Source organism: Tasmannia lanceolata, unplaced genomic scaffold, assembly GCF_043159265.1.
Source record: "Tasmannia lanceolata isolate RefF3 unplaced genomic scaffold, GAP_Taslan_0.1 ptg000015l, whole genome shotgun sequence".
NCBI classification, from domain to species: Eukaryota; Viridiplantae; Streptophyta; class Magnoliopsida; order Canellales; family Winteraceae; genus Tasmannia; species Tasmannia lanceolata.
Window position 1 is genome coordinate 20,699,028 of NW_027518692.1, and position 19,832 is coordinate 20,718,859.

A 19,832-nucleotide genomic window follows, 5' to 3' on the forward strand; every position below is an offset into this window, starting at 1 on the left:
GTCGGTCCCTGTCGAGTCTCAGTCAGAAGATGTTTTCACTGATTCTTCATTTGTACATAGTCCTGTCTATGTTGATACTGATGTCAACATGTCATTTCATTTGAATTCAGAGTCTGTAACGCCCGATGTGGGTGAATCATTCGATGTAGTCATCAATTCTGCAAAAGAAATAAAAGATTCATTTGTGTACGATCCTGTCTTTATTTCTAATTCTGTTTCTGATTCTGCTTCAAAGCCTGATCAAATAACTAATAATAATAATAATCAAGACTCCCCCTCAAACGAGGAAGCCGACGAAACTCCTCTTGAAATCAAATACATGATTCAACAAGAGGAGATTCGCCGAGCCAAACCACTCGAAGAAGAAATTGAAACCGTAAATATAGGTGATGAAACTTTAATTCGGGAGATTCGGATTGGCAAAACTTTATCTCCTGAGGAGCGCGAAGAATTAATCACTTTGCTAAAAGAGTTTAAGGAGGTTTTTGCTTGGTCTTACGATGACATGCCGGGATTGAGTGAGGACATTGTGCAACACAAATTACCTCTAATTCCGGGCATCAAGCCGAAGAAGCAAAAACTCCGAAAACTCAAGACAGAATGGGAGTTAAAGGTTCATGATGAGGTTAAGAAGCTACTTGAAGTAAAATTCATTGAAGTAGTGGAATATCCCGAATGGCTTGCAAATATAGTTCCTGTGCCTAAGAAAGATGGAAAAGTCAGGATGTGCGTTGATTTCAGAGATCTGAATAAGGCGAGCCCAAAAGATGACTTTCCTCTTCCGAACATCGATATTCTGGTAGACAACACTGCTGGACATGCTCTGTTATCTTTCATGGATGGGTTTTCAGGCTACAATCAGATCAAGATGGCGCCTGAGGATATGATGAAGACGGCATTTATTACTCAATGGGGTACATACTGTTACCGAGTAATGCCGTTTGGTCTCAAAAATGCTGGAGCTACCTATCAGAGAGCTGCGACTACTCTTCTTCATGACATGATTCATAAGGAGGTCGAGGTCTATGTCGATGACATGATTGTCAAAGGCAGGACTCGGCCAGAGCATACAGTCGCTTTGAGAAAGTTCTTTGAGCGAATCCGAAAGTTTCAACTTCGCTTGAACCCAAATAAATGTGTATTTGGGGTCACGTCAGGGAAGTTGCTGGGATTCATGGTCAGTGAAAGAGGAATCGAAGTGGACCCTCAGAAAATCAAGGCTATCCAAGAAATGCAACCACCAAAGACGGAAAAGCAAATTCGTGGATTCCTTGGCAAAGTGCAATACTTGAGGAGATTCATATCTCATTTAACTATGACATGTGAACCCATCTTCAAATTATTGAAAAAGAATTCCTCCAAGAAATGGAATGAAGAATGTCAGGAAGCCTTTGAAAAGGTCAAGCAGTGTTTGTCTTTGCCTCCTGTCTTATCCCCAGTCATTCCTGGTCAACCATTGTTGATGTATTTGTCCATCACAGATACAGCAATGGGTTGTATGCTTGCTCAGCAAGATGTAGGATCTAAGAAGGAGAAGCCTATCTACTACATCAGTAAGAAAATGCTAGAGTACGAGATAAAGTACACTATCTTGGAAAAGACTTGTCTAGCATTAGTCTGGGCGACTCAAAGACTTAGACATTATCTCTTGTCGAATAAGGTATTTCTGCTGTCACGGATGGATCCGTTGAAGTACTTATTCGAGAAGCCCGCCCTTACAGGAAGAACTGCAAGGTGGTTGCTATTGTTATCTGAGTTTGACATCACATACGTCACTCAGAAATCTGTCAAAGGACGGGTTATTGCTGAGCAGCTAGCTGATGCTCCTGTTGAGGAGAATGCTTTTCTGAAGGCTGAATTTCCTGATGAAGAGATCATGGAACTTGAAGAAGAAATTCCAAATACCAGATGGACAATGTACTTTGATGGAGCTGTAAACAATCGAGGACAAGGAATAGGAGCAGTGCTTGTATCTCCCAAGAAAGAATACATCCCGATATCCATCAAGTTACAATTCGAATGTACAAATAACATGGCAGAGTACGAAGCTTGTATCGCAGGACTTGAGGCAGCTTTAATTTTGAAAGTCCAAGAGATTGATGTATTTGGAGATTCAATTCTGATAATTTGTCAAACCAACGGCAATTGGAAGACAAGAGAATCAAAATTGATCCCGTATAATTTCTATCTCGAATCTCTGGCCAAGAAATTCAAGAATATCACATTTACCCATCTGTCAAGAACCAAGAATCATTTTGCAGACGCCTTGGCTACCTTAGCCTCGATGTTGGATATTTCTGAGACAATGGAGGTCCAGCCTTTAGCTGTGAGGTCGCAATGGGCTCCAGCGCATGTAAATGCCATTGAGATATCAGCGCGATGTCCAGATGGAAAACCGTGGTATACTGATATCCGAAATCTCATTTCAGGCAACGGCCATCCCCCTGAAGCTTCCAGCAAAGAGAGAAAAACTCTTCAGAGATTCGCCGCTAACTTCATCATTTGTGGTGAAGAATTGTACAGAAGATCCTTTGACGGTATTCAGCTTCTGTGTGTTGATGAAGATCAGGCTGCGGAGCTCATTGAACAAACACATGAAGGTGTTTGTGGTCCTCACATGAATGGTAAAATGCTATCAAGGAAGATCCTTAGACTCGGTTTCTATTGGCCCTCAATGGAAACAGATTGTTTCGCATTTGTGAAGAAATGTCATAAATGCCAAGTCTATGCGAATCTTATTCATGTGCCTCCGTCAGAGCTGCATTCTATGACCTCGCCATGGCCATTTTCAGTATGGGGGATTGATATCATTGGCAAAGTCTATCCTAAGTCGTCAAGTGGGCACGAGTACATCTTGGTGGCCATTGACTATTTCACGAAGTGGATAGAAGCTGCTTCATATGCTTCCATAACTTCCAATACAGTTGCGAAGTTCATCCGTGCAAACATCATTTGCAGATATGGAGTACCTCATGAGTTGATTTCTGACAATGGATCTCACTTCAAGAAAGAGGTAGTGCACCTGTGCGAAGAATTTAAAATCAAGCATCACAAGTCATCTCCTTACAGACCGCAGACAAATGGTGCTGTAGAGGCAGCTAATAAGAACATCAAGGTTATTATTAGCAAAATGACAGAAACTTATAAGGATTGGTCGAATAAACTCCCGTATGCTTTGTGGGCTTACAGGACGTCGATCAGATCCTCTACAGGTGTAACTCCGTACTCTCTAGTTTACGGAATGGAAGCAGTCCTCCCTGTTGAAGTGAGAATCCCGTCTTTAAGGGTTATGATGGAAGCGAATCTGCCAGAGTCTGAGTGGGCCAAAGCCAGACATGATGAATTGCAGATGATTGATGAAAAGAGGCTCAGAGCCTTATACCACATCCAAGGTTATCAGAGAAGAATCGAAAGGGCATTCAATAAGAAAGTCAAGGTTCGAGACCTGAAACCAGGAGATCTCGTCTTGAAGTCTTATCGAGCACCGGTGTTCGATCCCAGAGGAAAATTCAGGCCAAACTGGTCTGGTCCTTACATTGTTGATGAAGTCCTGCCTGGAAAAGCCGTAAGACTCCTCAATGAAAATGGAGAAAAATTAACAGAACCTACAAACCTCGACCAACTAAAGAAGTACTATGCTTAAATACACCAGGAGGCCATCCTTGATCGATCAGAGCCAAAAGCTAACAACCCAAAAGTCAAAATACCGTTTGCAAACCCTTTGGGCCTATAAAAAAAAAAAAAATCCCTTTTTCTTGACAAACACAAATCAGGGGCATCTTTTATGACTTGCGTCATAAAAGATAGTAAGCTTGAACTACGTTCTGACCTGATTCCTTTTTACAGGATACGTAGGCCACCTGATTAATTCGGGTTCGGTTAAATTCTTCAAATCCTTCGAATCTTTCAAATCCTTGAAAATATGAAAGAAAGAACAAAACAAAAAATCCTTGAAACCCCAAAAATGGGCGAACTACGCGGACCTGATTCCCATTTTCTTTGGGGATACGTAGGCAGTCTGGAGGGCCAGATTCGGTTAAATACATAAAACAAACCAAAATTTTAACCTGTTTGAACCCAAGCCTACCTAAAAGTCCTTCTGGTGTATTTTAGGTCAAGGTTTGTAGAGAAACAGAAAGAAAGAAAAAGTGATGGAGTCTTAGACCCGCTAGACTGAAAACCCGAAAGGACGGTCTAGGCAAAAATTAGGGTCATTCACCTGCTAAGTTGAAAACCCGAAAGGGCGGCTTAGGCAAAAATCAAGGTGCAGAGCCTGCTGGATGGAAAATCTGTAAGGGCAGACAGTCCAGGCAAAATATAAGGCATGCAGTCCGCCAAATCAAAAACCTGAAAAGGCGATTTGGTCATGGCAGTGACTTCAAAAGGACAAAATCTCTGAATGCCAGCAAGATTTTCATTTCTTCTGAGGCATTACTCTGAAGTCTGAGTAAGCGCCAGTAGAGATTCTTCTGACACTCTATAAGCTAAGGAGTTAAGACTAAGCAAACCAAAGGGATAATAACCATGACGGAAAACCTGAAAAGAGGAATGAAATACCTTTAAATACGGTTTTCGAAAGATTCTAAGAAGTGGTAGACTGTACCATTTTAAAATAATTATCAGGCTGAAAAGCAGATTCAGTTTCTCTTAGAACCCAAGTCATGTCATGGTCAAAGCCTTCCTTTGTTGTTAGCCACAGTTCATTCCTTATCAAGTCAAGGTTAAACTCCAAAATCTTGTGTGGGGAATCCTGTGTGGTCAATGTCTCTCCAAGGTTGGAGTGATGGAAAAATGATGAAGTTGTGGATCCTTGAAAATTGTACAGAGCAGAACAGAATTCAGAAGGATAGTACTCAGACCATTCGAAGTATTGGCAGCGGACAGAAAGAGAAGAAGATTATCAGATTCAGTCTGTTGTATTTGAAAAGATTTGTAACTTCAAAAACTAAGGAAATGAAAGCCTTTGCTACAATGTTCCCTATGTTTGTTCTCCTATGAATTTGTCATGGAAGTAAATTCGTACTAGGGGCATCTTTTATAACCTGTTCAGGTCATAAAAGATATCAAGTGAACTCTGATAATTGAGATAGTTATTTTCATTAAATGAAGATAAGGAGAGCTTCAGTAGAGCTTTAGTCAAACTCCTCTGAGAGTCTTTCTTATCATCTTATTGAAAACCTATCTTATAATCCCCAGTGGAGTTTCTATCCGCAAAATATAAATAAATCAAGCATTCAAATTAAATCATCTGCATCTGTGCATAAACCGTCTAGCCTCCGAGCTAAAAAAAAAAAAAAAAAATCAAGCTTTTAAGCATAAACCCTGCCTCTGAGCATAAAACCTGCCTCCGAGCATAAAACCTTGCCTCCGAGCATAAACCCTGCCTCCGAGCACAAATCCTTGCCTCCGAGCATAAATTCCCTGCCTCCGAGCATAAAACCTTGCCTCCGAGCATAAACCCTGCCTCTGAGCATAAATTCTTGCCTCTGAGCATAAAACCTTGCTTCTGAGCATAAACCCTGCCTCCGAGCATAAGCCCTGCCTCCGAGCATAAAACCTTGCCTCCGAGCATAAACCCTACCTCCGAACACAAATCCTTGCCTCCGAGCATAAAATCCTGCCTCTGAGCATAAATTCCTTGCCTCCGAGCATAAAACCCTGCCTCCGAGTATAAAATCCTTGCCTCCGAGCATAAGTCCTTGCCTCTGAGCATAAAACCTTGCTTCCAAGCATAAATCCTCGCCTCTGTGCAAAAAAACTCAGGCCTACGAGCTAAAATTCCCTAGCATCTAAGCTAAAACCTTTCAACCTCCGTGCATAAACCATTTGCCTCTGAGCATAAAACCATCCGCCTCTGAGCAGAAAACCAACATTCCTAACAAACCATCCCTCTTATAATCCAACCTTCACCAAGTCATTTTCTCCATCCCATTCTCTAAATCAATTTTGGGGCTAGTCAAAATGTGACGTCTGTTCAGCTTTGACATTCGCGCGACAAGCACGCTCTGCCAAAGAGGGGCATCTGTAGACACCCCATTTTGACTAAGCCCTAAACCTTCCCGGCTCGTGCCAAATCCATCCGAATCTCAGTATTAGGGTCCCAAACTTCGCCCTAGGCTGGATTAGGGTCTCTTCTAACCCCCTGCAAAATTTCATCGAGATCAGAGCTCGTTTGCCTGGTAAATGGACCGAAATAGTGTGTGTAGTGCAAATGAGGGGAAGGCCCACTAGATTTTCATTTTACCCTAAAAAAACTTGTATTTTAGGGAAAATTCAAGTTATCCAAAGGCCCTAAGTACCCATGAATACATTTTTAAAAGCCTTAAAACCTCAGAAATGTCTTGGCAAAATTTCAGAAAAATCCGACGAAAAAATTCGGAAAAGACAAGCAGAGTTTGTGCAGTTATCAAGCGTGGGGGTGCATTATCCAAATGGGGTCGCACATTTGTGCGCTTATCAATTTTAGTGCAAATATCAAATCTCAATTTTTCCTATAAATACCAACTAAGGCCTCATTTTTTAGGGGAGGAGAAAAATCAAGATTTTCTAATCTTTTCTAGAGAGAGAGGGAGAGAAAAGGGAGAGGGAAAGTAGATCTCGTACAAATTTCTTCTTCATCTTCTCCGACCAATCCAACCGGATTCCGGCCTAACTCCGGTCAGTTTTCAGCCGATTTTATTGTCAATCATATTGCTTTGCTTCCTCTATTCTTCTTCTTAACATTGAAGCCTTAGATTTATCCTCTTAGAAACCCTAACTCCTCTAGCTAAGCTTCATTTTCTTTGGCCAAATCTGGCAAGATTCCTGCTAACTCACCTTATCTCCGATCATTCCTCCATTTCCATTACCTTCAACTCATGTCCCTTGCTGCTTTGTTTTGAGATTAAAGCCCTGAAATTGCTATAGAAAATCCTAGGATCTTCATTTTCTTAGCTAGAATCCTAGATCCGACTTTACAAGATGCAGATCCCATCAATTACTCTCAAAGTTCACCTTTTTTACCTTTAATTAGATCAAATTTACTAGTTTCCATCGGAATCAGGCATGATTTGTTGAAATCTGTTCCCTAATTTTTTCTATAAAATTTCAAATTTCTCATTAGTTCTCTAGATCTAGCATGTTCTCTTGAAATCTGTAATTTACATTTCTGTTTAAAAAAAAAAAGGGTGTGAGTACTTTGATTTAACATTCAAGGAAAATTGCAAGAAATAAATACATCAAAAGCTCAAAGAGGTAAGAGCTCTGTACGGCACTTTTTCTGTAATTATGCTATAATTCTGAGATTTTTCGTTTAGGTTTTGTTGATATCTTTAAATTCTCTGTTTGCATGAATTTGCTAGCCTGAGAAGTGTTTGAGTATTCCTTCATATTTCACAGTTGATTTGGAAGAAAAATGGTAAATGATGTGCTATAATTAAATACTCATTACAAAATGCGCATACTCAGAAAATTGATTCTGAAGCTTTGTTTTATCAATCGGTATCTTATTCTTTTGGTGTATAGATCTCTTGTAATGAAAATGTCACGATAAGAGAAAGTATCAGTTGTTTTGGAAAGCATTTATTCAGGCATATGACCATAACCTTTTTTTTATTTTTACAGATGCTGTCTCATTTTCTTATTGCAACTTCGTTTAGTCATTTTCTTTGAACCACTCGATCATAATCAGTCCTCTTATAGCTTTGTTTTGGCAGACCTCACATTGTTGATTCTTTTAACCCTTATACCCTTATGATATTGGCAGTCCTTCTTTGCATATTTCTTATATATTTCTACTATTATTCCGTTCTCTTTCTAATTGATAATAACAGCTCTGTTTTATTATTTTATTATTTTTTATTTGTCTAAATAAGAGAAACGTATTTGTAGCAATGACTTTCTCAAAAACACTATTGTTTGATGTGAGAAAGTCAATATAAATGGCTGATTCTTGAAATACTAGTTGCACTCTCTACATATGTCAAAAGATATGGTTGTTTTTTTTTTTCTTGCCTTGTTGGTGGAAAATGACTTCCCCAAAATAAAACAAATGGGAGCAATTAAGAGGGGCAGCATGCGAGCATATGGGGAGTATGAAAAATCTGTATTTTGAGTAAATGGGCTAGGGAAAGAAGAAATGTTTTTTCTTTTTTATCAAAATTCAAAAAAAGAGAAGAAGAGAGAGAATGCTTCCCTACTTATGCATGATTATGTGAAAAGAGTTTTACCAAAACTTGTGTTTTTTTTTTTATCTTAGAAAAATTATGATCTGTTTTGATGTCTGCAATATATATATATATTTCTTTGGTTCAGTGATGGTAAATGTGAGTCATTTTGCAGTAGTTAAAGTGAAAATTTTATCATTCTTGGCTTTATTTAAGCTTTGCAAAATTAGGTGATTTTTGGTCTTGATAGTGAAGACGTTTTGGAATTATACCATGGAAAGATTTTGGTAGAATAACGAGCTAAAGCCATGAAGATTTGACTAACTGAAGCTTTGAGATTTTTTTTTTTTTTAGTTTCTTCATTAAAGTTATACAATATATATATATATATATATATATATATATATATATATATATATATATATATGTATGTGTATATGTATTAGTAAGAATGGTGGCTATCTCCATAGGTTATTTCAGGTTTTAAGTTTATTTATGAGGTTTTGCTCATTCAGAGAAATTATATTGGGCTTGCCCTTTCATATGATTTTCCTTACAATTTTTATAGTGCTACTGGGCAAATTTTGAGTTTATCAAATGACTGTGATTGAAAACTCTAGACTGATTTATTTAGAAAATTTTCATTTCGATTATTTATTGAATAATTTTCAATGAACTCTTCATGAGGTTGTTTAGTATCTTTGTACTGTAACTACTTAATAAATGTTAAAACTGATAGAGATTCAAAGGATAGTGGTAAGGGGTTTTTGTTGAGAACATTAGTTTTACATAATGAAAGATTCCTGTTGTGTTATTAATTCCATGTTTTGAACATATAACTTTGAACAAGTTGATAAACCTGAATTTTAGAATTGAATGAGAGAATGGTAAGTGTAGTTAGTAATAGAAGTCTTATGAGTTAAGATATGTTTTCAGTTCCAAATACATTTTAGCTACTCTCTTTCATTTTTTCATTTTTTTTAGATAGTTTAGAGGTTCTATTAGTTTCACTATGTGTTGATGATTACATTTAATCATTTTCATGGTGGCAGTTGCTTTGTTTTGGCTCAGTTATTAGTTTCCTTTTTATGTGGAGTAGTTAAAGACCTTGGTTAACTTGGCTTGTTAATAATCGGACATAATGATTTTGTTTTTAGATATTCATTGCAAAGGGCAATGAAAGAGATATCCGGAGCCCCTCTTTTGGAGACCTGCTTAGTTTCATTGACACCCATCCTTATCTCCCCTCTTATTTTAAATGTACTCAGTGTTTAGAACCCCCTCTCATACCAGGGTGATGAAGGCGATAGCCTAAGCCCACCCTTAGAGGGATTTATTGGATTATGATAATACCCTCTCCCCTCTTCTTTCCTCTTATTTAATTTTGTGTTAGATTCTGAAGATAAATGGATTGTTCAGGTGAGATTATATCAAAGTTCATTATACTCATTTCTTTTTATTTAAATAAATTGTTAATAGGAAGAAGGAGATCAGATGACTACTCTATTCGATATTATCGACATGAGTACTGTCTGATCTCAAGGCGGGATTAGAAATATTATCATGTGTATTTGATATCAGATGATTACTTTGGCATCATCTGATTTCATTGGAGTCCCCGTATTGGGGTTTGTGGTTGGTTTAGAAGTGTTTGATATTGTTTTATTTTATTTTACTTTATTAGGCTATCCAGCGGCTGGTCTGGACTAATTAATGATGTTTATCATTTTATGATTGCTTTAGATTGTGTATTGTTTTCTTATTGAAAATTCTTCTCTGCTTAGCACTTGATTTATTTTTATAAAAATAGAGTGAAATTTGCAATTATCTGGCAGCTTTTTCTTCTCTCTTTGATAGACTAACACAGTCTTATAGATTGCTGTTAATTTTCTTTAGATATTAGAATCCCCTTTTATTGTAGGGCGATGAAGGCGATAGCCCAAGCCCATCCTTAGGAGACTTGCTCAGTCCAAGTTGCATACCTCTCCTTTGTATATAGGAGACTTGCCTAGTCTCATTCTCTTACTAACCCTCCTCTTTGTGCGTCGTTTGGTTTTGGGAGAACACCCTACTCGGCTTGGCTTCATACCCCTATCCTATATGGGTATCTGGTTGCACATTTGTTGCACCCTAGGGCTAGGTAGCTGTCCGGCCCGGCTGGGTGTTTTACCTTTGTCAAATATGCACAAGGTCTCTTTTTCCTTGTTAGTATTTTCTCTATCCTACCTCTGTGTCTAAGAGACTTACCTAGTCTCATTTTCTTGCTAAACCTCCTCTTTGTGTATCATTTGGTTTTGGGAGAACACCCTACTCGGCTTGGCTTCATACCCCTATCCTATATGGGTATCTGGTTGCACATTTGTTGCACCCTAGGGCTAGGTAGCTGTCCGGCCCGGCTGGGTGTTTTACCTTTGTCAAATATGCACAAGGTCTCTTTTTCCTTGTTAGTATTTTCTCTATCCTACCTCTGTGTCTAAGAGACTTACCTAGTCTCATTTTCTTGCTAAACCTTCTCTTTGTGTATCATTTGGTTTTGGGAGAACACCCTACTCGGCTTGGCTTCATACCCCTATCCTATATGGGTATTGGGTTGCACATTTGTTGCACCCTAGGGCTAGGTAGCTGTCCGGCCCGGCTGGATGTTTTACCTTTGCTAAATATGCGCAAGGTCTCTTTTTCCTTGTTACTTGTGAGTTTTATCTTAGCTTGATAGTCTCACTAGCACCCTTCTTTATCTCTTTTTCTTTTAGGAGACAGGCTTTGTCTCATTAGCACCTCCTTCTTAAGAATCCTATTTTCAGAGTCAGTCCTTAGCCTAGGAGTCTGTCCTTAGCTAGAGAGTCTGTTTTTCTTTCAGGAGTCAGTCCTATCATCATAGGGGTTAGGATTTTATCCAACCTCTCATCAAATCTTGTGTTTTTTCTATCCGCTCTTGTAAGGTATAGGATGCTGTCCAACCCTTGCAGAGTTGTGTTTCTGTTCTTTTCCCCCGCAAAGCATAGGATGCTGTCCAACCTTTGCGGGATATCAGGAGTCTGTCCTCCCCTTATGATGATAGGATTTGTCCCCCTTTGAGTCAAAAATACTTAAAAACAACAAAAACATCTAAAAAAACCAAAAATCTCAAAAATCTTGAGTCATTAGGAGTAGTTAGGAAATCTGTTCCGAACTACGTTGGCTTGATCCTCTTCCACGAGGTACGTAGTGCAGCTTAGGATCCACATCCCAAGTCCAGCCAAACCTTTAAAAATAAGCATTTTAAATCTTTCAAAAATTACAAAAATCTTTCAAAATATTGTTTTCTTCGAAAAGATCTTCCTCTAGAGTTAGGAGCTTGTCATAGTTAGAGAGTTTTTGAGTCGGGAGTTGCTCCCTCGTTCGTTGTTTGTTTGTTGTGTGTTTTATTTGTTTGTGTTAGAGTTAGGAGTGAGTCCTAGCTAGGAGTTTTACGCCTCCGTCCGGTCAGTTGGCGATCCACATTGCCAATTGATGACTAGGTCTAAGATGCGATAGATCCTACTGTTTCCCTTAGGGCGTACAGCTTAGCTACACATAGATTATAGGAACCACCTGCATTAGCTTAGGGCTAACCTGCATTTAGTTAAGGCATATAGGGTGTCCTAAAATCTACAATCCATTGGAATTTAAACAATCACATAAGAAGCTTTAAGAACTAGTCCGGTCTTTTAGATCGAGTCTAGGATAGAAGTCTAGATGTCTTAGGCATCATAGCTTAGAATAGGTGCGAAGAACTACGTTGCCTTGATTCTCGTGGAGGCGGGGATACGTAGGCTTCTTTGGATGAACATCAGATCATCTAAAGACTCGGGCCTAGGTATAGATTAGAGTCTTAGGGTTGTATGGTATCGAGTCATTTTTCTATGTTTTGCAGTGTTTTCTTACTTTATTGCGCAGACCTTATACTTTTTTGGTGTGTCGTGCATATGTTTGTTCATCAGAACTTAGACACCCATTAGGCATGTCACTTATAACCTAGTTTTTCTCAGGTGACACTTTTATTTCTTTTATGTGTGTTTATTATTCCTCCGAGACATGCATGATTAGATAGACGTCTTCTCGGAGATTTGTGTTCCCATTTCATATGATTCTCGTCCAAAACTCTTCAAAATTATTAAGTAAATGGCATAAGAGACCAGGTGTTTGCACTTGGGCGGATGAGGTGCTCTTTAGACCTTCCGAATTCGTAACCAGGCACGAACCCTCTTTTATATCTCTGGTTATCCGTTGCGACAGAGCATAGTATGGGATCCTTGGACCCTTTTCCTTGGATGGCGACTCTTCTTTGTTTAAGGTATGCCTCGAATCTGGGATAGTCCCCGAATCGAGAGGTATCTCCCTTTTTATCGCCACTCATGCTGTGAGAGGCACATTCTTTCGAGAGTTCCTTGGTAGAGCTCTCCATTCACTTGGATGATCCATAGAGACAGTTAGCGTGTGGAATTCGTCCCTCACCGCCGCTCTCTCTCGGATCGGGGTCCACAGGCTGGCGACTCTGCTGTCTCGATGGGGTCCACAGGCTGTCCCAAGCTAAAAAAAATGGGACGAATATATCATTTCCCCATGATTATTGTGCCATGCAATTTCCACTCATGGGGGGCCCACTGCATGAGTCACAATCATGTGTATGGTATTTTGTAGATTAAGATAGGTGGGCCTCAATGGGCCCACCTAGGAAAAAGAAGTGATAAACTAATTAATAAAAAAAGGAAGTGAGATATTCGCCCCTGTTATTCCCTTGTCCACACCTATATTGTATTTATGAGCAAGGTTTTAAATTTTGGTTTAGGAGGTAATTTCGGGCCTATCCGAAACTGAAATTTTAGCCGAAATCCCAAAATTACGGCTGAAATTCAGTAACAGGGGCTCGAAATGTCGTTTTTTGTCCGAAATTTTGGTAATTTTGGCTGAAATTCTGTAAACGAATAAAAAATTAATATTTTATCTTAAATTTCACCTAAATTTCTGAGATTTCGACTGAAAATTCCAAAATTTGGTACGTTTCGGGAATTTTGGTTTTGGAACGTTTCGTTTTTGGTTTCAGTCGAAATTTAAAACCTTGTTTATGACTACTATTTTACACTAAAGGGGTGGCCTGTTGAAGAAAAGTATGTGAATTTATCATTTTCCTAATAAAAATCGAGGGGAACAATGTATTTATCCTTTTATCTTTTTTAGTATTTTTCCTTTTTCATATGAGAGTGATTACAATAGGAAAAACAATTTTAGGATCAATGGTAACGGCAATTTTAGGGTCCCGTAGGGATTGAAATCAAGACAGTTGATCTTGTAGAAATCATGACATAAATCATTAATTCCTTGTAAAACTCTTGAAAATATGCCTCACTATGAAGGGCATTCTGGTCATTCAAAACTTCAAGAGAAAAAAAATATTCAGTTTGAGTTTGTCTTCTGATAAATTTAGAGAATTTTTCACTAAACTTCGATACAATACAATTAGCCATAATGAGTGATTATATAGAACACTCAAAAGGGTTAAACATAGAAAGAGATAAACATAACAAGGCAAGAGATAATTCAAGAAAACCTACCTACTAAGATTAGCCTAATTGCTAATTAATGCTAGCTACCTATTCTAGTTAGGTTACTCTATTCAACCCACTTCTCTAATCTAGCCCCATGATGAACGAGACCGTCCGCCCGGTCTCGTACAATCTCATTGATTTTTCTTTAACTTTAATTCAACCATTGCTTTATTTCTTTATTTTATCCTGCACCCAAAACACCATCAGCCCTTGTTGACCTCAACAATTCTTCTTTGAATCCCAAACCCAGAAGACCATGCTCACCTATTCTCTGTCTTAGAGGGCCAAGTGTTGCAAAAAAAAAGAAAAAAGGAAAATAATTGATAGGACTGCCTCTCATGGCATGATCTCTTCCTTCAAGTCCATCTTTCCCCGCCACCATCGTTGCAAACCCTCAATTTTATTTTATTTTGAGAAATGATGATATGAGGCATGTGAAAAGAGAAGGGGATGGAAATCATTTAGATGCTAAAAAAAATAAAATCTGCAACTTCCCACATAAATGAGTGTGTTTGACGGCTGGTATTTTCACTCACAGCTTTTATGCAATAAACCTTGATTTGGTGATGGCACCCCCTTCCCTTATCATTTACCTTTTTCCAGTCCATATGATTTTGATGGTGGCACCTATTCCAATTCCTTTTCTTTTTCTACTTCCCTCTTACCTTATCATATGCGAAAAATGCATACCCCCCATATTTGATATGCACACATCCTCTTGATAAAAATAAAAAAAAAATTCCTTCCAATGTCCCAATTTTTCTTTTGCAAAGTTCCGTATTTGCCGCAAGCCATTACTTGCCTAATCTAGCCCCATGATGATCCAATGGTGTGAATTCAACACAATCTGACTATGAGATCACACATATTCTAACATGCCCCCTCAAACGTATGTGGATTGGAAATCAACATACGTTTGATTACAATGAAATTCCCCAATAAGAAAATAAAATTTTCTCCCCATAAGAAAATAAAATCTTTTGACTGGAACCGCACTGCTGAAGTTTGATGATGAATATACCTTGATGTTGTTGCCGAATGTATATTGCCGAAGAAGACGCCGCTTGTTGATTTGCCGTGAAGAGATGGATGAGAACAAATCATAGCCTCAATGGGCTAGACAAGAATCAAGCCTCGATGGGCGAGTAGTAATGGGTCACTATGGACCAATGCCGGAATGGGCAAGAAATTGTTCACTATGGACCAATGCCGGAATGGGCAACAAAAGGGTCATTGTAGACCAATGCCGGAATGGGCAACAAAAGGGTCATTATGGACCTATGCCGAAATGGGCAAGAAAATGGTCACTATGGACCAATGCCCGAATGGGCAACAAAAGGGTCCCTATGGACCAATGCCGGAATGAGCAAGAAATCAGCAATGATGGACCAATGCCGGAATGGGCAACAAAGATGAGAAAAAAAAAACGAAGAGATGGGTGACAATTAGCGACTATATTGAAAAGGGCGTGACAATATTAGGACTTGTGAGTTTTTATTCAGAGGTGAGAATATCAAATTTGGGGACAATATGAAAGGGTGCAAAGGAGATTCTAAAACGTGAGAACTCTTAAAATGGAAATGGTGCCATCATCTTGGAATTTCAAAACAATGGAAAGATAGGAGTGCACTTATCAACTCTTGGACATGAGTATTTAGAAAAGATGAAGAGAGGGTGCCTCAACAACTATTTATCACTGCTGCTTTTTTTCCCTTTTATACTCAAATGGATAAACAAGATGACAATGAATAAAAGGCAGATAACATCAAAGGCAATGAATAAAACTCACATTGGATTGGATAGCAAAGAACATCAATTGGATGCACATGATGACATGGAAAATCACATGAGATGAAACAAATTACGGTTACCGAGTAGTTCAATAGAAAATCACATGGAAAATCCCTCCTGCTTCATTGATGACAGTGGATTCAAGATCTAGAAAAAAAATAGCACGAGGGAGATGCTCGTTGACAAGTTTTAGGTTTGGATTTGTAGTAGTGAGATCAATGAGGACTGAGCAGATCTGGTAGGAAACAGTGAGCGAGGCAACAATGGTCAATGGTTGAGAATGAATAAAATTGCTATGCTCATATAAAAAAAAAAAAAACTAGGATTACTTGCCGGGCGGACAGCCTTGGTTAGATCGGCTGTCCGCCGGAGAACGAGATCTCCGGTGTTGTGGTCAGTCTAAGGTTCGATTGGTTCGATTGACAAGCTCTGATACCATGATAACTTTAGAGAATATTTCACTAAACTTCGATACAATACAATTAGCCCTAATGAGTGATTATATAGAACACTCAAGAGGGTTAAACATAGAAAGAGATAAACATAACAAGGGAAGAGATAATTCAAGAAAACCTACCTACTAAGATTAGCCTAATTGCTAATTTATGCTAGCTACCTATTCTAGTTAGGTTACTCTATTCTACCCATTTGCCTAATCTAGCCCCATGATGATCCAATGGTGTGAATTCAACACAATCTGACTATGAGATCCCACATATTCTAACATCTTCTCCAGCTGGTTCATGCCCAGAAACCTTGCATGTATGCTTCAGACTTGAAACCCCATAAAATAAACTTAGATCAAATCCACCTTGAAAATTGACCACCAGCTCCTTTCTAACTTTGCCCAAGATTCCTCTCCAACCTATTAGCATCCACAGCCTTTACAGACTCCAAATTCCATTACCTTGGATCCTAGTAACCACCAACCCTCCAAATTCCATTCCTCTCCAACCTATTAACATCCTAATATTTTCGGTTAGAAATGTTTTTTCTTGCAATCCAAATATGGCCTTATGAATCATTTCTCTCTCTCTCTCTCTCTCTCTCTCTCTCTCTCTCTCTCTCTCTCTCTCTCTCTCATTTACGATTATGAATGGAACTGGTATTCCTAGCCCACAGTTTGTGTGGGTGTAAAATGGTGGGCTAACACCATCAAAGCATGAGGTGTAGATGGTGGGCCTCACCCTTCTAAAACAGGTTGTAAAATGAAAAACCCGACCTCATAAAATAAAACTTTTGGCACCATCCCATCAATAATATGAGGTGTAAAATTGTGGACCCCACACTAATGAATGGGACTGGTGGAGATGTTAGTGGATCCCAGTGGTGTAAATGGATATTCGGAAATTCGATTACCGTCCGCATCCGAATCCGTTTAAAGCGAATATTATCCGAATCCGTTTCAAGCGGATATTATCCGAATCCGTTTATGAGATATCCGGCTCTTAGCGGATGCAAATCTGGTAAATTGTACATCTGATCCGTTTAACATCCGAATCCGAGAAGTAAATCCTTTTTATTTATTATTAATAATATCATTAATATTTATTTTTAGTAATGACACACTATCTTTTGTTTCTAAAAGAAAAGTAAATTTTCTTTTTAGAAAAAAAAACAAAAACAAAAATGACCCAAACCCATTCCATCATATATAAAAAGAAAAGGAAAAACCCAAAAACCACTATCAACACTATCATCCATCCCCACCGCCTCCCTCTCTCTCTCTGCCTTTGTTTTAAAAGGAAGAAGAGGATCTCATATATTTTAGGGTTTGAGAGTTAATTTTGTGAAGAGAATGTAGAGGTCTAGTTTTAGGGTTTGAAAAATTCATTCGAGTAAGAAGGAGAAAAAAGATAAAGTGCCGCAATAAAATGTTCAAATTTACCGAATAAACTGATACGGATAATATCCGAATTCGAACAATATCCGGCGGATACGAATTCGGTAATAGATATTAAATATCCGTCGAATCCGAATCCGAATCCGAATTCGGATAGTGTATACTGTAATCGAATTCGGATATAGCCATATCCGCTCCGAATTCGATCTGTTTACACCCCTAGATCCCACCCATGCTATGCTTTAGTAATGGACCCCACCAGCATGAGTTTGGATAGAGATAGTGGGCTGGAACATTAAGTACAAAATGAGGGTCCACACCCATGCCATTCTTGGGTATTAAATGTTGGGCCCCACCTAACAAAACAAAACAAAACATAAGGTAAAATAAATGGTTTTCCAATAAATAATTTTGTTAGATTTTTTTTGCTTTCCTCTGCTTTTTATGTACTTATTGGGTCTGCTTCAGCCGCATTTAGACTATCGAGTCCATTAATCCCAACGGCAACTAAAAGGCCAGACAAATGCCTTTGAGAACACGTTGATTGGATGATCCAGGCTCTTGTTAAATCAAGCCTTGATCAAGATAAATGCTTACATGAGAAGAAAAACCGTTGTTTTTTGACATCCTTTACCATAAGCACGGGATGTCTGAAAGGATGGGAATAAGATAATGTGGGATGTCTCATGATGTTCTTAGAGATCTACATGCCCTCCTTGTAGGACCCAAAAATTGCCTTCTATTGATTATAAAAGTGACTTTATGCTGAGTCATTCTCATATTATGGAAGATGCTTAAAGGGAAGTCACTTTTAAGCTCCTAGATTACACTTATTGGGCCCTTCTTATATGTAGAGTGAGTTGGACAACATGAGTGTAACTCCAACTCCAACACAAGTTAAAAGCTATTTTATCTGTCTCACATCAAATCTGTGTTTCATTACCATTCTCACATGCAAGCTTAAGTCATGTTCGTTTAAGATTATGACAAGCTATTGATTGTATTGTAATTGAAATTAGACGTACTTTTGATTCCAACAATTGCTTTTGACCCACAATCGGGTGACATATATCATCACATCACCCCCCTGCATTACATGCACGCTCCCTTTTTAACCTGATTTGACGTGAAAAGTGGGCAACTTTATGTCAAATCATGTTATAAGGGGAGCGCGCAAGTAATGCAAGGGGGGTGAAAATATCATCACCCTAATCTTAAACGAACAGAGTACTCAGGAATGAGAATATGAACTTAAGTTGAATGAAACAAAGCAAATTTCCAAAACATCCAAACCAAATTAAGACATAGCAATCCAATTCACAATATCAAAGTCAATCCCCCCAAAAAAATCTATACCAAATCTTCTTGGTTTGGATTGGTAAAAAAAATAACTGAAAAAAATAGTAATAAAAAATTAGTAAATAAAACGGAGTCAGCCTCCTTAGGTTCTTTGACCTCTAGGGCTGAAACTCTCCCAGCAATGTAATTCCTTGAATTAGGTTATGCAAATAGGGTGTTGTGAATTGATGTTAGGATCAATAAAAAAATTGCAAAAAAAAAATCTGTCTTCAATATAAAGAAACAACCAACCGTGAAAATGAGGATTACTAATTACGACTCACTGGTCTATTAACATTTCCAACCACAATATGAATTAGACCATTAATATTAGCAAATCAAGAACCAAGAAAAGACAATGCATGATACAGTGATGATTGATGGCCACATTCTTCATTAAAAACACAATACTTACAGCTCTTGCGATTTTTTATCGTTGGTTTCATCTTCGAATCTCGTACAAAATATTAGAGACTGTAGTGTTGAGACGGGTGTAAACCTCGGTTCCGATCTCTATCCTCTTGCCTCGGCTGCCGATTTGGCTTGTTTGGATTTTTTACCTCTACTCTCTGTTTTTTTGCAGGCTTTTGGTGATCTCTAGCCCTGTCTATGATAGCGACTATTCAGCATGAACAAATCTCGGCTATCTCAGCTCTTATCATGAGATATTGGAGAGTACAAGGAGGCTCGACGTGGAAGGTGAGTTTCATATGTCTGTTAAGAATGTCCACTTTTAGGGTCACTATGCACGGACTGGTTGCGGAGGGGGAGTAGCTAAACCAAGGTCAGCCAAATGTGAGCCACTCACACTGTGGGAATTCAATAGTAACTTACAAGCACTACAAATATCGCCCTCTGATCTTTCAATCCTCTCTGATTTTGGACTGTCCGCCTTCTCTAACTTAACCCTGTTATAAAACCCTTTCTTTTCTCCGCAACCTTATATTTTTCTCCGTTGAAGCCCTATCTCTCTCCCTCCTCTCCCTCTCTCTCAGCCATGTCTGTGGCTCCCATTTTCAAGCCCTTATCCATGGCAGATGGCTACCTAACATCAGTCCCAACACTCTTCACAACAAAAACCTCTCACCCCTTTCTTCCAATCCCTTCAAAACCCTTAAACCACCTTCATCTCTCATCCTCCTCATCTTATCC

General features: G+C 38.6%; 1 protein-coding gene across 1 annotated transcript; it reads left to right on the plus strand.

Moving 5' to 3' along the window:
* Positions 1 to 1,915: 1,915 nt before the first annotated feature.
* On the plus strand, positions 1,916 to 19,312 carry LOC143891838 (uncharacterized). Its single transcript, XM_077396347.1, has 2 exons — positions 1,916 to 2,400; positions 19,264 to 19,312. Exons 1-2 carry the CDS (start codon positions 1,916 to 1,918, stop codon positions 19,310 to 19,312), a joined length of 534 nt encoding a protein of 177 aa, XP_077252462.1.
* The last annotated feature ends 520 nt before the right edge of the window (positions 19,313 to 19,832 follow it).

Bases quoted from the DNA above. Each gene is read 5' to 3' on its own strand.
- LOC143891838 (XM_077396347.1), top strand. From the start codon at position 1,916: ATGTACTTTGATGGAGCTGTAAACAATCGAGGACAAGGAATAGGAGCA. The intron at 2,401-19,263 runs GTATACTGATAT...GTTTTTTTGCAG, and splicing joins TGTCCAGATGGAAAACCGTG to GCTTTTGGTGATCTCTAGCC.